The sequence below is a fragment of the Glycine soja genome, chromosome 18 (genome assembly GCF_004193775.1).
Source record: "Glycine soja cultivar W05 chromosome 18, ASM419377v2, whole genome shotgun sequence".
Classification (NCBI taxonomy): domain Eukaryota; kingdom Viridiplantae; phylum Streptophyta; class Magnoliopsida; order Fabales; family Fabaceae; genus Glycine; species Glycine soja.
In genome coordinates, this window is record NC_041019.1 from 1473049 (window position 1) to 1492422 (window position 19374).

The window sequence follows — 19374 nt, forward strand, 5'->3', positions numbered from 1 at the left end:
CCTTAAATACGCACGTTTCTGTGTCAACTTTAAAAATCAACTAGAGAAAGAACAATTTGTGTCATCAAAGAAAACGTCCATTCAAGTTGGTGTCAGCTGATTTCCAAATACAAACACACCCTAATATGTTCATCATAAAGATTAGATAGATTATTGTAGTTCTCCCAAATTCAAATTTGTGTTTCTATGTTCTACTTGTTAGACATCTGGGTAAGTTAAAATCTACACTACACTACACTACGTACATACAGGGTTCGGTTTAATTTGCCTATAGCCCTACAACAAAGAAAGCCACAATTCATACGTAAACAGTCTGAAAGAACAACACAACTCATCAAATCAAAGGTTGCCTCCCTAACAAGTAACAACCAAACCCTATTTAAGGTCCCCAAACGTACGTCAAGACTACACAGTCCAAAACTACTACAAATTACGGTTCAGGAGTCGGGACCATTGAAGCAAAGTTTAGGAAAAAACAAGGATCACAAGATGTAAGGCTCACGAGGTTAACTCCAACAATAAAAGAACTAAAACTTACGATTTAAACTTATTAGAAAAAATTATTTGCTATTAGTACTTAAAAATAAAAAAGATCTCCTACATTGACAAAATAAATTCACATACGTCAATAAAAAGTTCTAACATATCTAAAGTTAAAAATTTCTTTTAAGAATTAATTTAGATCTCACTTATGTTGTTTCCTCTTCACACTACTACACACTGTAGCAAAACAAACACCTTAAAAATAAAGCAAACTATATATATTTAAAACTTGAAAATTTACAGTGCCGTGAGAAAAAAGTAAAACACCACTACTTTTAATTTATTTTTTCTCATAATAATAATCTTTCTAGACTCTAGTGTCTACATGATAGAACATGCATTTGGGTTTTCATCACTGAACATGGTGGTGTATGAATCTGCATATGCTGTTGTCACTGTTCCTATGGTGGCAGCAGAGTTGTCCACTCTCCTCACATATCCCGGAGGAGCCTTCTTGTCATAAGCTTGAACAGTATATGGATTAGCCACCATGTTGAAAGGCACGTAAGGCCAAATCTCAGCCTTTTTCCCTGTTGACTTGGCCTTCTTTAAGACCTTGTTTGGTTCCACATAACCAGTTACTGTTACTTTCTGCTGCTTCCTGTTTATCTCCACCGATTCTACTCCTACACTTACACCACCATTTTTTAGTTAATTTCATCACCTTCATACGTGTTGAATGCTATATAATTAATATATCACACTATTAATTTTCACCAAAAGAAAAATATTACACTATTAATTGATAACATACTCTCTAACACTTTTGTTTTAACATATTATTTATTATTAATTAAAATTTATTGAAAACCATAAATTATAAATTATAAGTGAAACCGTAAAATAAAGAGTCATATCAAACATTTTTTGTGATTTTCAACAAATTTTAACATAAAAGATGGTTGTGCTAGCTTTTTTTATATATATTATTATAATTATAATATGGCACACTACCCATGGAAGCTGATTTTGAGAATAAAATTGAGGGAAAACGTAGCACTTACCATCTAATGAAGAGAGAGTTTTCCTAACCTTGAGCACACAGCCGTCACAATCCATCATCACCTTCAGCTCCACGGTCTGTAATTGCTTCTTGTTCTTGTTCTTGTTGTTGTGTTGGTGGTTGCCATTCCCACTTCCCATTAAATCAGACCAGTAATCTCCAACCCCCATTTTTGTGTATTTAATATCAAAACCAATATGAAAGCAAGCTGGGAAGTTCTTGATGAGTAGAGAAAATTAGTAGGTATTAGATGGGTTGAACATCATTGATGGTGTGGGAGCGTAGGAGAAGAATTTATATAGAGAAAAAGCAAGGTCCAAAACCACAAGAAGTTACAAGGAACTTTCTTGCAAAACAGAAAAATATTCCTCACTCACTTACCTTCTAATGATCTAAAAACCAATGCTGCTCTTTGAAGAACTTTTTTTTAGTTACCTTGGGATATTTTTACCACATCTAACTAAAATTGATTTTGGTAGAAGTAAAAATTAATCTTATTTGTTTTAATTTTATCATAATTTTAAAAATAATTTAAACGTACAAAATTTAGTTAAAATCAAGATTAATTCACATCAGCATAGTCTACCAGAATTTTGAAAGTTATTCACACAATTATATATAGGCTTTTTCACCATTCAGATTCAATGATATGAATGGAAAGGTATAGTGGTCCCTAACTACGCCAGTGAATAAAGAACCTTAGAACGGATTATAACTTCTTAACGGAGAAAATTTTTACGTGGGGTTCAAGAAAGTAGATAAGAAGGAACGCATTCCTGTATCACCTTTTTCATTCGCAAATATATATGTAAATAGTAAAAATTAATGGTACTGCTTGCGGTTCAGTTGACACTTGACAAAGTTATTTATTTGATATGTAAAAAGAAATGGACATATCAAATGACAGCTAATACTGAGAACTCTCTTATTGAAGAGCAATAATTTATTGAGGACGAAAGTGAAAGACTGAAAGCAGCTTCCACCGACTCATGCACATATCCGATCGAATGAACAACATAATGTGGAACAGATAATGACGGGGATTGTATTTGAAGTGATGCAAGTGCAAGCATTTAGCACCATTGACAAAGATAATCCTTCATATTGCAACGGCTATGAGCCTTTTACCCTCTCCATTGATAAAATTTCAGTCAACTTAAGGCCAATCAAACTCACAAATATATGTCAAGTTTGTACTTTGCAAAAAGATAATAAGGAAATTATCTATCAAACTAAAATAAAATTCACAAAATCATCATTCCTTAGCCAGACTCATGATCCAAACTCATATTTTTAATTAAATTTCAGTCTTCTAACATTAAGGAGTTTTCCCATTTTTCTTGATTTTAAAAAGAAAATATTTCAATCGTCTCTCTTAGCGATACCCTTTGGACTCGTTGTGACAATATTCATAACACTTTCTCCTAAAATCTTTCGACCTTTCACTATAAATACTTGTTAATGTTATCTAAAAGTATGAAGCATTATTTTGTAAGCAAATTCTTTTAGCTTAGTCACGAAGAAGTTATTGGAAGTGTCATAATTAATTTCATCATGCATGGTTCAAGAATTCCATTAGACAAAGAAAATTGTCTCAGTAGTTATCATCGATAACACAAGCTACTAGACCAATTGACCAAAGAAGTTTCGTCTTTTAAATTCTTTTCCCATCTTGTTTGAATATGAGATATTTGATTCTCATTGATACTTTTTCGATAAGATAAAGGTGACATTTTGGCTTCTGTTTCTAAGATATTTCTATAAAGGGAACCAAAAGAAGCAATTTGAATCATTAATTTAACTAACCCACTAAATAATCTTTTTTTCAATTAGCAAAACTGCTGAAAGCTCAGTCCCACTTTTGGAAAACAAAAGTAGAGTGATAAGGAAAAGATAAAAATAAGAAAATGCAACGAAAAGTGTGGGTGAGAACAGAAAAGAGAAGCATGCGTCAGGATACCACCCTAAACTAAAGTATGTGCTTAAGTTTTGAAGTACCGGAGGTATACACCAAAGGCTTAGTTTCATTTGCATTAACATATTAATAATAATTCACAAGAGAAGAAATATAAAATAAGATAAATCAATTTTTTCACAAGTTAAATTTTATTTTATTTTTTGGAATTTTTACAAGAAATAAAAAAATTCATAACTTAAAATTAACTCATGTATGATAACTTTTTAATAGTTTTTTTGTTTAATTTTCCTAAAAGATAAGGCGTATAAATTAATTTTAGTTTACGAGAGAAGTTGGATTTGTTTATTTCTTATATTAAGTGCCTTGTTTAGAAATTTATTGAAAGTGACCCAAAATCAATTATATGTGGATTTAAACACTTCAAAGCTCGCTGAAACTGAAAGCATTTCATTCAAAAGTAAATTTAACGTTAATGTTCCCCTGATTAGTTGAGAAAAGGACATGAATTGTACTAGTATTAATTTACCTCGAGATCAAAGAGAGCAAAAAGTTTAATCATACTATATTTACGCAGAAAAAGATGATAAACAAGTGTATAGTACAGACGTGAGACGTGGAATAAAACTTTGATTAGTAATAAATTGGTCATTGTTGCTTTTAGAAACTTGCTGTGGACACACATGACAAAAGGGATTTGCATTTTTATGAAGCTCGTCTCATGTTTAAACTTTAATTTGGACGGAATTGAAAAACATCTCATTGATATATTCATGTGCTTTCTTCTTGCTAGCTTTTGGATTGTAGATACTCTTTGATTATCATAAAAGGAACGAACGACTTTAATTTGGAAATTGAGACCGAAGTTGCAATAGAAATCGTTACACGTCTTCTCTAGTGTGTATGTATTGTTTCCTTTTGGGTTTAAAGGATGACCAAATGTTGAGGCCAGTCACAATATAAAGGGAACTCACGAAGCTGGGGAAAGTGTTTAGTATAGTTTAATGTTTAAACTCATGCACGCACCAGATATCTTAAGAATCTATACCAGATATATAACGGTTGTCTATATAGTTTCTTTCCATTCCCATTGTTGGAGAATTAAAGCTTCTGATTATTTAGCATATTTTATTGTATAATTTTACTATATAGTATTTTGTACTTTAAGTATCTTATCAAATCTTCGGTTGCAACATCATTGGAGAAGATATAGTGGCATTCATAATGAATACAAGTCCAATGAATTCACTTTATGTTGTCAACTAGTAGTCCAATGAATTATGTTGTGGTTGGCTTAAGAATGAATACAAGTCAAATTTCAGCTGGCTTACAGTCACAGTGGCATGGAATATATAACAGAGTGTTGCGTCAAAAAAACAATAATGACGACAACAGGACTAAATACAATGCATGTATTTTTTTTTTAATTGAGAAATAATTTATTCTTTAAAGTTCTCTAAAAAAAGTAACATTTTACTAATAATTTTCCCCACTCGAATTGAGGGTATTAAAGTAATTTTCATTGTTTTTGCTTTTATTTTTTATTTAAAAAACATTTGTTCAGTTAATGAGATTAATGAATTTTGTCACTTTTGGGTAACACATGTAAAATTGAAGACGGATGCAGAAACAAACACCTACTAAATGACAGTATATGAAACCTTTATATCAAGTACATATATTATTTTCTCAATTTTCTTTAACTTTAACTCATTAAGCCAATCGATCTATTACATCTCTTACTTTGATTTGATGTTTCACTTATCATTAATTAAAGATAAACAATGTATTACATTTTCTTAACTAAAAATTAGCATCTAAGACATATATTTTTGTAGTTCATTTTGTCATGAAAAATATGGGTACATCATCCGATACAATTACTAAACTAAACTAAGGGAAGAATTATTCTCACTTTTATATTTGTTATTTAAACTATCAATTCTGAAATTTCTATTTTGCCCACTAACCAAATTCCTCCACCCCCTCTCTTTTCCCTTCCCTCCTTCTCATATCCAAAACCGTTGCCCCTACACCAACCTAGACTGCATCACCCCTCCCTCAGCGCCACCCTTCTCCCCACACAAAACGTCGTCAATCCACGACCACGCCATCCCTCCCTCCGCAACCCATTGTCAATCCACATGCATGCCATCCTCCCCCTCCATGCAATTCGTTGATCCACACAGCACCTTGCCCCATCAAGATCAAGCACCCTTGTTTCTCTTTTTTGGATTTTATTGCAGGTTTTGTTGTTGTTGAATCGTATTTCTGTTGCATCATTTTTTACACGCTACTGTCTGTAATGGAAATAGAATGAAATCGTATTTCTTTTGCTTTTTTTTCTTTACCCCATGTGTGCAACGAAAATAGAATTTTGTTAGAGACTTATTTAACGGAGTCATATTTTCGTGGGAAGGACAAGCTAAAAAAAAAATATTTGAAACTAAGAGGGATTGTGCCAATAGCAATATTGGTATTGCTAGTTCCCCTGAACTACATAAAACCTTCCTCGTATTGAAATATGCTTAATTAAAACTTTCATACCTGAAATATGGGTGTCTTCAAATTATTAGCTAATATTTATTTTTTTTAATCAAGTAGTTGAAAAAAAAATTCAGTTTCATTTTATTATTTATTTATTTTTCATCAAGTGGTAATATGACATACGGAGTGTTGCCTCAACCTGTCTTGTTATGGATAACTCATACTCATGTTATCATCTTCGATGATTGTGACAATAACATGTTGGTAAATTGAAACATAAAAAAATTTTAGATAACTATTTGACAAAAAATGAATTTTTAGGTAGTAATTTGAAAATAATTTATTTTCCAGGTATGAAAAACTTAATTAAATCAATCTGAAAAATAATTTTTTAGCTAACAAATGATAAGGAGAAATTTTATAAAAATAAATAATTTAATTTCAAATAAAATGATAAATTTTATTATTTCATTAAAAATAAAAATAAAAATGGTAATCATAAATTTAAGTTATGTTTAAAAGTAAATCTTATAAGTCAATAAGAAAAAATTATTTCTCAAACACTTTTATTTGATCAAATATTTGTAAGTTTGTGTAAAAAACTAAAAATTAATTAAAATAACCTGATGAGCATATATGTAATTTACTTTTATATAGACTTAAAAAACTTTATCTTTTTTTAAGATAATTTCTCATTCAAAATAAGAAATACATTAAATTAATGAGATATTTTTTTATTTGTAGAATTAAAAAAAGTACTATTTGAAATTCACAATAACACTTATCAATTTATCATATTTAATCAGCTGAACTAAATTAATAAAATAATATTAAAGATTAAATTAAAAAGTTGAGTTACATACATTGAACCAACAAGATCAAACACTGAGATATATATTTTGGATCCAGAGAATAATAAAGGAAGAGTGAAGGAAGGCATAACATGTTACATACATTGAACCAACAAGATCAAACAGTGAGATATTAATTATTTATTGTTTAAATAAATTTTTAATACCTGAAAAACATATCATTTTTAAATTATTACTTAAAAAATCATTTTTTTCAAATACCTACTAGAAAAAAAAATTTAGTTTTATTTTATTATGTCATTAATCATAATCACGTCCACTCGGTCATATGTCATTGAAAGTGATAACGTAACAATAAAATATTCGTGACAAGGTGTGATAACGTAACATTTTGTATGTCACATTATCATTTCACTAAAGACAACTAACAACAAATAATAAAATAAAATTGAATTTTTTTTAAAATACTTAACTTTAAAAAATAAATATTAAATAATAATCTAAAAATGATCTGTATGTCCATTATCAAAAATTTAAGTAAGCCGAAATATAACCTTCTTATTCAGTCATTGTGGATTCGCTAACAACTCGTGCTGATCGAGCCTATAGTAATTAGCTCTCTTAGCTAGAAACATTAGCCCCTGATTATCAATATGATGTTCTTGCACAAAACGACAAAATGATTTCATGATTTTTAGATAAATAAGCGCAGGATTCTCTATTATTCAGAGCAATTAAATGAACGCAATTACGAGGCAGCAAATGCAAAATGCTTCACATGAGGCTATTGGCTATTTAAAATTTCACTTTGACATTTTTATAATTAATTGTCTCAATAATTCGCATGACAATTAGCATTAAAGGTTAGCTAAAACTCTAATTTAAATTGTTACAATATTTTAAAAAAAACTGAGAAACATGATTTAAGTTTTGTTATTATATCAAATACTACTATAAAATAGAAAAAACTTACACCCTTCAAATGTACTAGATTCGGATTTTTTTTATAGAAAATATTTTAAAATTAAATGTCATACTCAACAGTCAACACGGTATTTCACAGTCCCCTAGAATTTCAAACAAAATCAACCAAGTAACATAAATTAGTTGACTGAAAAAATGAATTAAATTAAAAGGCAGTCATGGGATAACACCAGGCATATTAATTTACATAACCTCACCCGAGCAAAAGCGGGTTTAACAGATAATGGTCCAGTACGTGTTAGGAATCTAACATGCTGGCAATGTCAAAAAAATAACAGCATTGGATGGTGTAAGATCTAAAATACTTACAAAGCTAGGAGGAGGACAAAATGGATACATATTTGGATGTACATGTAATAACTCTATCTAGACAGGCTAGTTGAGATACATAAGAATAAGAACGTGTCTGTCTCAGTAAAGGGCAGACACAAGTAGAAGTAGAAGAAACAAATAGCAGTGCCAATGTACCCGGCACGATGAAATCATCCGAGATGGAGCAGCCGAAGGTTTGTGGGGAGCTCTTCCAGCAACAGCTGGAGCAACTGCATGCCCGTTCGTTCTTTGTTGCTCATCTGTAGGCAATGGGTTTGATGAAGTCTCATTTGGAGAAAGGGGCATCCTCTTGCCTAGACTCAGATCCTGACCTACAGATGCATGTAGACTGTATATAAGCAAAAGGAATAAAAAGGGAGACGGGAAGAACAGTGTTAAGGTAGAAAAAAGCCTTTGCATCAAGCACCAGGCAAATGGTTAAGAGACCAAGAACTCACAAGAAGTCAGCTTCATTGCCTAAGTAGAATGATTAGAACTAAAGCTAAAATATATTAGCTTATAAACTCAAAGTACTATGACTCACAATTTGAGCGTGACCACGCTAGCTTCTTGTTTCCCCTATCAAATACCAAACGGTATCCTGTCATGAAGTTCTCTGCCAAAAAAATTTATTAGTTTTAAGATCAAAGTATCTTTTAATACCATATTCCAGAGTATGGGTAATCAGTAGACTTTGATAAGGAAAATATTTAACTTACGTCCGATTGTTCCCATATCTCCTTCAGTTGGCTGTATGGCTAAACAAAATCCAATGACTCCCTGCACAGGAAGGACCGATCTAACTAATTTAGCTACAAGCCGACAACTATTCTTATAATGAAGTCTCTTGTAACATCTTTAATTATATGTCAAAATTTTAGTCCAGGATCACTTAATTCACACCCACCTCATTGCCATAGAATACAAATACGGGGTCATAGACCACAAAACTGTTATTCTGTTGGAACGTGAGAGTTAAGCTGGGAACCTTTGGCAACTCTTGCGAACTGTCTCAGAAAAGAATAATAAATAAATAAAGCCATCAAAGAGACCAGAAAATTCTACCAATTAGGAAATCATGCACCAACGCAAGAGGGAAGAGAGACAGAGATCTATCCAGAAAACTCACCTGGGAACATAACAATACTCCCAAGGAGATCCTTCAAAGCTAGATCTTGAACCATTTACTTGTTGATCAAACTATCACAAATAAAATCATATTAAAAGACTGAGCAGAAATTTACATTAATGGAATTTAGAAAACTAAAGTACCTCCTCAGCTATTGCTCCATACACATGACCAGGAAGAAAAGTAAATGATGTCCCGCTATCAACCTGCACTTTAAAACTTGTCATTTTAAGACAAGAATTCCCAACACAACATGACTCCACTCCAATAATGTAGGTTGAACTGACCAGGAAATTTATCATAATTAGCACTGTGACACCATTTTCTAAAGTATATTTTAGTGCAGTGAAACATTGTAAACTAATTTAAAGTACAGAATTTCATACTATAATCCATCCAAAGGCAAGAATGAAGTAGACTGTTGGATGGTTGGTCCCTGGTCCCCAAAAAATATTCTACCAGAATCATCTTCATTAAAGCACAAGGAAAAAGAATCGTGGATTAATCCTGATTTAGCAAGAAAACTTGGAACTGAACTCTCCCCAGGCCCCAAACCTAATAGGCCATCTGGAGCAACCCCATCCAAATAACCACCACTTTGCTTCATACCACACCTGCATTCAACAAAACTGACGTCAGAGAAAAAACCAGGAAACTTGTTTTTAATTAAAAAAAGAATACATCATCAGGGAAAGTGATGTTGAAGTAACAAAGACAGGGCAGTCAGCCACACCCAAGAACAACTGGAGCCTGAACAGATGAGTTTGATAAACTGCCGCCTGACTGAAGATGCAGTATGTCCTCAACCAACAATCCAGAACTCGACGTGTTCTCCGACAAGTAACTGACCATGTATGGACACTGCTGCTGTGAACTTTTACAATTCGAACCCTTATCACACAACTGATGACTGCAAGATAGATGCTTACTGGATAAGGACCGAGACGGACTATACTCATTCAGATCTCTATCCTGCATAATAGATGCCCCATATGTGAAGGAGCACCTGCCAATCAATTACTGGAAATAAGTGCTAAACCTGTTATAGATTCTAAACCTCATTGAACCATTACACTCAGAAAGGAACCATGTTTTGTGTTAGTGTCACATTAAACTCGAATTGAAACCTTATCCAATCAAGGATTTGCAATTCGCATGATTAACTATTTGTTAAACAATCAATAAAACAAGCTAATATAATCCGATATTTTATTATTTTTATTACATTTAAGATATTGAGACTACAAGTTACATAGTAGAGTAAACCAACATTTTAGTTCCTGAAAGTATAAAGCCTAGTCACATAAACATTAGTCCCCAAAACTAAGAAACTTCAAAAAAGTCCCTGAAGCTGCAATCCGCCAATCGCATTAATCCAAAGTTATAAAAAAATATGTGACTTAATGATAATATTATCATATGTTTAAGAGACCAAAATCTCAAGATGAAACAACTAGAAACTCCCTGGACTAATTTTAAATTTTCCTTAGTTTGAAGAACTAATGTGACACCTCGTTATGCTTAATCATAGTTTACTCTACATAGTAAGAGAAATCAAAGAAAAAAATAGATTAGGTATGATATTCATACCAGATTGGAATAGTAACTCGATGACAATGGAGCACACTGTACGCAATCACACGGAATCCAAAGGAGATCACTCCCTGCGTCCAACGCCACGAGAAACGAAGTGCTCGGTGTTCCTATATCAATCCACGTGTAATGCAACCTAATCACCAGAGACGCATTATCAGATTCAAACCGAAGAAAAGGGAGCAATTAGGGATTATTATTATTATTATTATTATTATTACCAGCCGAAGTCGTTGCCGAGCGACATCGTTTTGCTACCGTGAGAAGGAAACAGTAGCTGGTAGCGTGCGCCTCCGACTTTGATCTTGCGCCGGAGAATGTCGCCGGTGAGAAGCATCCGGTAGTAGCCCATGCTCCACCGGTCCGGCCAGTATCCGGTCGGAGGCCGAACCGGTTTCATTTCGTCGGCGAAGCGGTGAACGAGGCGGGCGGAAAACGTGATCGGAACCGGCATTGCGCGAGCCGTTACCAAAAGCAACAAAAGCAGCAACCGCCACCGCATCGAGATCGAGATCTGGCACTTGCACTTATTCTGATGCCTCGTTTTAACTGATTTAAGTAACGATTAGTGTTAATTAGTGAGGTGAGGGTGCGCAGTGTGCATCATCATCGCCATGGATCGTATCGTTTCGTCCCTGTGTGGCTGTGTGTGAGTGAGAGTGAGAGTGAGAGTGAGGGTGGATAAAACAAACAAACAAAACTAGCGCATTTTGTTGCGGGTGGAATTAGACTGTTACTAAGTGCTTAATTAATGGGGAAAGGAAAGTGGTATGATTAGTGTTTGTAACAGTAAGTGATTATTGTAAATGATGATTAGGAGGAATAAGGGTGCAACACTGCAGCGACGAAGCGAAACGTCACGCGCGGTGGCCCCACCATGTCTTTACGTGCTTGAGAATGAAACGGCCTTTTATTGCCGATGTCGATTTGTCTTTGCCACTGTGGGCCCCCCCACATTTATTATTATTCCTTTCCTTTTACGAAATAAAAAATAAAAAATCAAACAAACAAGGCAAAAGGTTTCTTAAGTATTTAGTTTCATTATATAAATAAAATAAATGCCTAGATCTAGTAAATAATCACATTATGTGGTGTGGGTCAGGAATAAAGCTTCACACACGAAAAAAGAAATCTTGCAAGTAAACAGCTGAACACATTAATTGTTTTTAAAGAAATCTAAAGTTATTGAAGAAAACAACTGAGACATGATAATTTGACTAATTAATACTTTTAGTGAAGGAGACGTATTTTAAAAGATAAAGTATAATTATAATAATAATTAATAAAATAAATAACGATTAATATTTAGTAATTTCATTCTATGTAATATTAGTATGATCTCAACTCAACTGATAATTTTCAAGATAATAGTTATAATTGCACTCTGTGGAATCTTAAGTTCTTTCTCCAAAGAAAAAAAAAAACATTTTTTCTTCCCCTTGTCGTGTTCTCTTATTCTGCCATCTCCAATTCTGTTCACAATCGTAGGTTGTGCCGCCAATGATGTTTAATGATAAAGATCAAATACGTTTGCAATGAATCGGGATGACAAGACTGAGACAACCAATAGGTGAAGCTAACCAATGCACAAGTGCTCCAATCAATAAAACAGGCCCAAAAAGGTGGGGTGGTCCAAAATGTGAAGGTAAGTTTAAGTAGGGTGTTCACGCCTTGGATTGCGTCTGTGTAAATCCGTCACCCAATCCAAACAAAAAATATTGGATGGATTTGTGTGTTTTTCTTTTTAAATCGACCTAATCTGATCATGAATGAATTTGATCGAGATGGATTTGTTATTAAAAAAAGTTCAAAAATAATTTTCTTAAATTTTTTAAAATATTTTTTAGAATTTACAATACAATTACTTGTAATATAGTTGCATAAAAAAAATTAACCACCAATTTCAATGCACATATTAACTGCATCATAAAATCAAATTGAAAACAAGTAACCAACAAACATTTAATTTATAAAGCAAATAATACTAAATCAAATTTCAACCATAAAGCAGATAACAAATTGTCTTGAAAACTTAGTAATCTTATAAAGTACACACTAGTACAAAATAAACTTAAAATCATCCCAAAAAATATATAATACTACAATAGAAACACTGCAATATAGTGATAATGTCAGACAATTGCTCAACCAGCCAACCTCACACATAGAAACACGGTAAGCAAAAGATCAAAATCAATTATTATACTAATAATAAATTTAAATTATGCTATGCAGAAAAAAGAAATATGCCAAAAAAGAAATCATATCATAAACTAAGTTAAAAATATTACCTTAAGAACTAATAGTCCTAACTCCCAATACTAATACTCCTAAGAATAGTCCAAGTAGTAATCCTAACACTAACATTATTTAAAGTCAAACCATACAACTTTAAAAAATGTTTTAAAAAGTTCATCATAACATAATATCAATTTATATTCATATTGTAAACAAACGGAAAAAAAAAAAGAAACTATTATTGAATACCTAGTTCCATCTTTTTTGTTTCATCTAATTCAACTCGTAAATCACCGACATTTTGCTTATTAGTTTTGAGTCAATTTTGGGTACAAATCAAAGCTTCAACAGTAATGGGACTTAAAGAACTACAAAAATGGATCAAGCACTCAACCTTTTGTACTAAATGCAGACTCAAATGACACAATAGACATAAGAATGACCAATATATCTCTAGCCATGAAAGAAATAACATGATATTTGGATGCTTTCATTTTCCACCATGCCAAAATGTCAAATCCAAGACCGTCATCTTCATTGTCATCCTTTAAATACATATCCAACTCACTCCTTTGCTATTCACCACATTTTTTATTCATTTTCAATCTAAATTGGTCGTCCCAATCCTCATCCTCATCAACATCGTTGGCATTACCTTGTGAAGCATGGTATGAAGCCAAAGTACTAGAATTACTACTATCAATGGAAATAGGATGTTCTGAAGCATATTCAACAAACATTTTTCTTATAAGATCATCCAATTTTTTCAGCATCTCTTTGGTTTGGTCAACACCATGCATTTTCTTAAAACAAAACTCAATATAATCAAATTTATAACACAGATCAAGAAAAGCAGTCACAAATAAAAGATAGCTAATCTGATCACTCTCTCAATACTTGTTAAACTTGAGTTGCATATTAGTTGTCTCTTTTGTATCACCGGATCATCCTCATGCCTCCATCTATTTAGGCATTTCTGAATAGTAACCAACTTCTTAAAGAAATTCTTAGCTGTAACATGTAGTGACCCAGAAAAAAAAATTGCATCATAGAAAACTTTCAAAAAACTCACAAACACACGAGCATGTTTCTAATCCATCTCTTTAGGACATCCTCCTTCACTATTTAGAAGAGTGAGCACATATGCAGCCTCAACATACTCATAACGATTGAAAGCTTGTTCAAATTTTCAGCAACATCTAACATCAAATAAGTGGAGTGACCCAGAAAAAAAAATTGCATCATAGAAAACTTTCAAAAAACTCACAAACACACGAGCACGTTTCTAATCCATCTCTTTAGGACATCCTCCTTCACTATTTAGAAGAGTGAGCACATATGCAGCCTCAACATACTCATAACGATTGAAAGCTTGTTCAAATTTTCAGCAACATCTAACATCAAATAAGTGGAGTTCCATCTGGTTGGCACATTAAGTGTTAGCATTGCCTTTGAATTTACACTAACGTCCTCCGCACACCTCTTTAAAGTAGTCAACCTACTTGGAGAAAACCTCACAAACTTACATGCAACCTTTATTTTACTAATTGAAGAGTCAATTTCCTTAAACCCATCACATACAATCAAATTCAAAATGTGTGTTGTTAACTCATTGGCAAGTGGACTAAATTGTCACAAGTAATAAAATAAAATAAAAGTCTGAGTATCAAGTCCACAGGAGCTTTATTTGTACTTAAATTAATGTAAACCCAAATTTTCAAACAAGAGATAAAGAATTGAGAGTGAAAAGTTAAAGGGCTAGTAAAAGGCAAGAAGATAAGAAAATAAACAATAATTTGAATGCAAAACATGACTTCAAAATGCAATTGTGTTGAAACTTAGCATGCCAAAACTACTTGTGCTACAATGTTAATATTTTTTCTCTATCTAATATTATCCCCGTGTTTACTCGCATTTACTATGATATTCTATCTTTGGAACCCCGCATCAAGAGCCTAATTTATCTATTTTTTCTCCCAAATTCCTTTGCAAAGATAAAATAGTAAATCATATTAAGATTAAAGATGTATGAAATAAGCTAAACAAACATCATTCTATTCCTAGACATGATTTCATTTAGATGTTCTTTCCCAATTCTCTAGGAAACAACCATTTTCAAATGCATTATCTCCTAAACAATACATGAGCATGGGTGATTAAACCACAATCAATAATAATAAAGCACATAAAAGAACAATAGAACTGAAATTGCATTAAATAAATAGTAAGGAAGAGTTACATTACAAGAGTTTGGTCTATCAGGCTCTCAACAATGAGGGGTTTAGCCTCTACCATGAGAGACTTTACACTTTAAGGGTTGATGGAGGTAAAAGAAGAAAAGGGATGAATAAAGAAAGAGAAGGAGAGAATGGTTATAGAAGGAGGGTTTCCCCTATTAGAGATGTTCAGGCTTTGGGTGTATTCAAGAGAGAGTTCTAAGTTTCGGTGTGTCTTTCTCCTTTTGCTTAAGGTAGCTTAAAATTCACACGATCTCACGCTAAGAGCGCCCTTCTGGGCTTAGCAGGTATGGCGGTGATCACGCACTAAGTGCGACGGCATCTGGGCTTAGCGAGTATGGTAGCAAGCACGCACTTAGCGCGAGATTCACACTAAACGCGCCTTTGGGCTTCTTCATGAATCTTCTTCACGCTAAGCTTGATCTGACTACTAAGTGAGACGACGCGCTAAGCCTTTCTTGTATGCTAAACAAGCTGTCTCCATCTTCAATTTTTTTTCAAGACTTTTTCTTCACGTTTTTGCATCAATTTTTTCTCCGGCACTTGTAATTTCCTTCTTTTGAATCTTGCTGATCAAGAATCAAAATGATATTAAAATCCTCATTATTTCATTGAAAACAACAGTAAAGTAGAGGAATTCTTAGTCAAAATTGACTATCAATTAAACCCAAATTTCCCAGTTATCATGTGCTGAACGCTGCATATGTATAAACTCTTCATTCAACAAAGTATGATCATTTCAAACACTAAGACCTCTACTTAAATATGAAATGGCTACACTGTTAGCACTTGCATTATCAACTGTTATACAACAAATTTTTTGAATCCCTCATTCTTTCAGGCAATTCTCTAGGGCTATCCAAGTGGTTTCACCTTTGTGGTCACCAATCAAACAAAATTTTAGTATTTTCTTATGCAACCTAAATACTTCATCAATGTAATAAGTTGTCACACACATGTAATTCACATTTTGGATTAATGTCCATGTATCAATTGTAAGTGAAACCATTGTTTATTTGCAAACAATATGCATTCCAACTGCTTTTCATTATTAAACACTTGAATGCAATATCTAGCAATAGTCACATGAGAAGAAATATTAAAATAAGGTTGAGCCACTTCCATAAACTTCCTAAACCTTTCATATTCAACAAATTTAAAAGAAAGTTCATTTGTAATGATCATCTTTGCAAGTTCTATAATAGTTCTCTCTTGATTGAAATCAACAAATTTCACACTAAGAGCATTAGGGTCACCCTCACATTTCTTTCCAACAATAATTGTTTTTTTATTTCTCATCAACCTGCCTAAAGGGTTTTTCATACATGAAGCTAAATGTTTGTTCAAGTTTTTGGTTCCATATTTAGAACTATTAGCCTTATAGCATTTTTTACAATACTTGCAAAAGGCATCATTATTTACCCTATCAAAATGATTCCACACTTCAGAAGGGGATCAAATAGAGCTTGCGACCCTTGTTGTGTGGGAACCTCCAGCACTTGTTTTGTTTTGATTGTGATGGAGCACCAGCTGCTACAGGTTCAGTAGGGGACATTGAGAGGGAGTAAACGGTGGCAAAGGACTTAAGACATTGACACTTCCAATAAAACTTCTATTTTCCATTTGTCAAATTTAATAATTTAACAACCGTCAACTACAAGTCTACAACGTGTATCATATAAAAAATAATGAATAATAATATAAATACAACTATATATTTTTTCTTAAGTGAATAACATCTACAAATTACACTCAAATGAGTCACTTAAGCATAATTATTAATACAACTATATATTTTCTTATGTGGCAAGAACATTATACTTTGTTTAGAGTTGTACAAATACTTACTTAGTAGTAGACAAGTGACTAGGAATTTTATTACCAAGAACTTATTCCACAAATCCAAATTCCAAATTCATGTTCTAACCTCTAACAACTATATATATATTCCTTGTCATTTGATGAGTATGCTTTGATTTCCTATGGAATCTCATCTTTGTCTCTAATTTGTATTCATTGAAACTCTTGAATTAGAAAAGCCACATGTACCTAGTATCATTTGATCATAATTCATATCCTTATGTGATCCAAATTTTCTTTGCTAATAATGTTATTTAAAACATGTACTATCTCTTTATTTCTACATCAACCAAGAATGTATTTCTTGATATTCATACCAGATTTTTGTCACACTGTTCCCCACAGTGATAGTTCCTAAATATAATTTTTTATGAGTCGAAGACAAATAAAAAACCACATTTATAACAAGCAATACAAACAAAGCAGTCACAATATAGCAATCTATCATATGCTGTAAGAGAATATCAGGAAGGTAATCATAAAATGAGATAAAGGCTGAATAATTTGTAAAATATCTCCACCTAGAGAGTATAAGTACAGATTTTAATAACCACATCAAAAGAATAAAAAAAAAATTATGTTTCAGACACATTCACCACAGTGATGGTTTCTTAAAAAAAATCATCTATCGATTCATATGTACCAATTATTAATACAATAATGCAGTTAAATATGCAGTAAGCATTTTGTCTACCAGTGCCATGTAGACGTAGGAGAGTGACAGAGAGGTTGCGGCAGCATCGCCGGCGTAGCGCAGTCGCGCAGAGAGATTGAGAGAGGATGGAGATGCGAAGCGCCAAAGAGAAAGGCGGAGCAGAGACCTGAGAAAGGACGCAGTCACGCAGTCGCACAACCGCGAGGGAGGAAGAGGCGGAGCGAGCGCAACGGCGCGGAGGGACGGAGATGCGAAGCATCAGAGAGCGAGGTGGAGCGGAGACCTTAGCGCTGCGACGACGGTGAACAAAGAGGCCGAGTGCAGTGGCGCGGAAGGAGGGCCGGACCGTCGGAGGGAGACGCGGAGTCGGAGTAGTCGAGTAGACATAGTGGGGGGCGATATCGCGATAGGATTTATCCTCTGGGAGGAATAATTAATTAATTGGTAATATATTATTTTTTTTATAATATTAATTTATTATATAAAGGTTTCATCGGACTCGGTATTATGTAACCCGTCCCGAATATGATTAGGTTTTATAAGGTTGGATTAGGTTTGATTCAATAAAAAAAACTTATCCAAATTAATTGGGTTAGATTGGATCATTGGATTATTTGTACATAAGTTTAAGAACATAATCGATGGAATTTGACAATTCATGAAGGGTATTTAGGCAATGTTTGTCTAGGTTTTCTTTCTTTTTTTTATTTTGTAAAAAAAACATTTTGCTTAATATTTTTTCCTTAATGATTAGTAATATAAAATATAAAAAAATGTTAGCAACACACTCTTTTTAACACATATTTTTCCATTGGTTAAAAATTATTAAAAACTACAAAAATTAGAAGAAAAAATTATTAAATAAGAAATGAGACTCACAAAAATTTATAAATTTTAATAAATTTTAACTAATAATAGTGTTATTAACATTTCTGGATATAGAGATTAATGAGGGGTTTTCTAATCTTTTCTTTATTAAAAAAATATGATGTAAAGGTCTAAATTTATAGTCCTCATGTAAATCACGTGTGTGTATTTGGAAAATATTCAAGTATCTATTAGAGCTATCTATATAATACGGTGGAGTGGAGTTGAGTCATATAGCCTCTCACCTACAATGACTAGGACTCTCGCAAATATTGGTGCGCAAACTCCTTGCTTCTGTATTTTTAGAGAACGAGAGGTAATATATGATCCATCCATGAGTATGCGAATTGGGAATGATGCATGATTTTGCTCATATCAAAGGGGGAGAGGGGTGACGACTAATATATCTTATAGTTAAATAGATAAAATGTTTTGATTTTTGTGATATTTTTTTAACAATAATCGTTGAATATCAAAAACTTATTATTATTTTTTTAGGACGAGGAAGGTGCTGTAAATGAAAAGGAAGTAATAAATTGAAGTTTATCAAAACCAATGCTTTCGGCTTCTGAAATACGAGATCTACATAAAGACAATTCTAATGAATGTTATGAAGAGTTTGATTGGAAAATCAATGGCAAAAGGAAGAAAATTTATTAACTCGATGTAATTAAAATTGGTGAAATAATAAAATCTATATTAAAAAAAAATTACGCAATAGCTCTTGAAACGAATCCCC

General features: G+C 32.8%; 3 protein-coding genes across 3 annotated transcripts; all 3 read right to left on the reverse strand.

Annotated features, from left to right (window-relative positions):
- Positions 1 to 746: 746 nt before the first annotated feature.
- LOC114395900 (heavy metal-associated isoprenylated plant protein 23-like) lies at positions 747 to 1917 on the reverse strand. Its single transcript, XM_028357768.1, has 2 exons — positions 1548 to 1917; positions 747 to 1169 (listed from the first exon to the last, which is right to left on the reverse strand). Exons 1-2 carry the CDS (start codon positions 1714 to 1716, stop codon positions 865 to 867), a joined length of 474 nt encoding a protein of 157 aa, XP_028213569.1. The 5' UTR covers positions 1717 to 1917; the 3' UTR covers positions 747 to 864.
- Positions 1918 to 7903: 5986 nt separating this feature from the next.
- On the reverse strand, positions 7904 to 11557 carry LOC114397689 (aspartic proteinase-like protein 1). Its single transcript, XM_028359864.1, has 10 exons — positions 11000 to 11557; positions 10776 to 10914; positions 9919 to 10157; positions 9572 to 9799; positions 9329 to 9467; positions 9186 to 9256; positions 8964 to 9063; positions 8776 to 8836; positions 8601 to 8672; positions 7904 to 8388 (listed from the first exon to the last, which is right to left on the reverse strand). Exons 1-10 carry the CDS (start codon positions 11278 to 11280, stop codon positions 8156 to 8158), a joined length of 1563 nt encoding a protein of 520 aa, XP_028215665.1. The 5' UTR covers positions 11281 to 11557; the 3' UTR covers positions 7904 to 8155.
- A 3645-nt stretch (positions 11558 to 15202) lies between these two features.
- LOC114395441 lies at positions 15203 to 18193 on the reverse strand. The gene is made up of 2 exons (XM_028357224.1): positions 17808 to 18193; positions 15203 to 15822 (listed from the first exon to the last, which is right to left on the reverse strand). The coding sequence occupies exons 1-2, from the start codon at positions 18025 to 18027 to the stop codon at positions 15740 to 15742; spliced, it is 303 nt and encodes a 100-aa protein (XP_028213025.1). The 5' UTR covers positions 18028 to 18193; the 3' UTR covers positions 15203 to 15739.
- Between the last annotated feature and the right edge of the window lie 1181 nt (positions 18194 to 19374).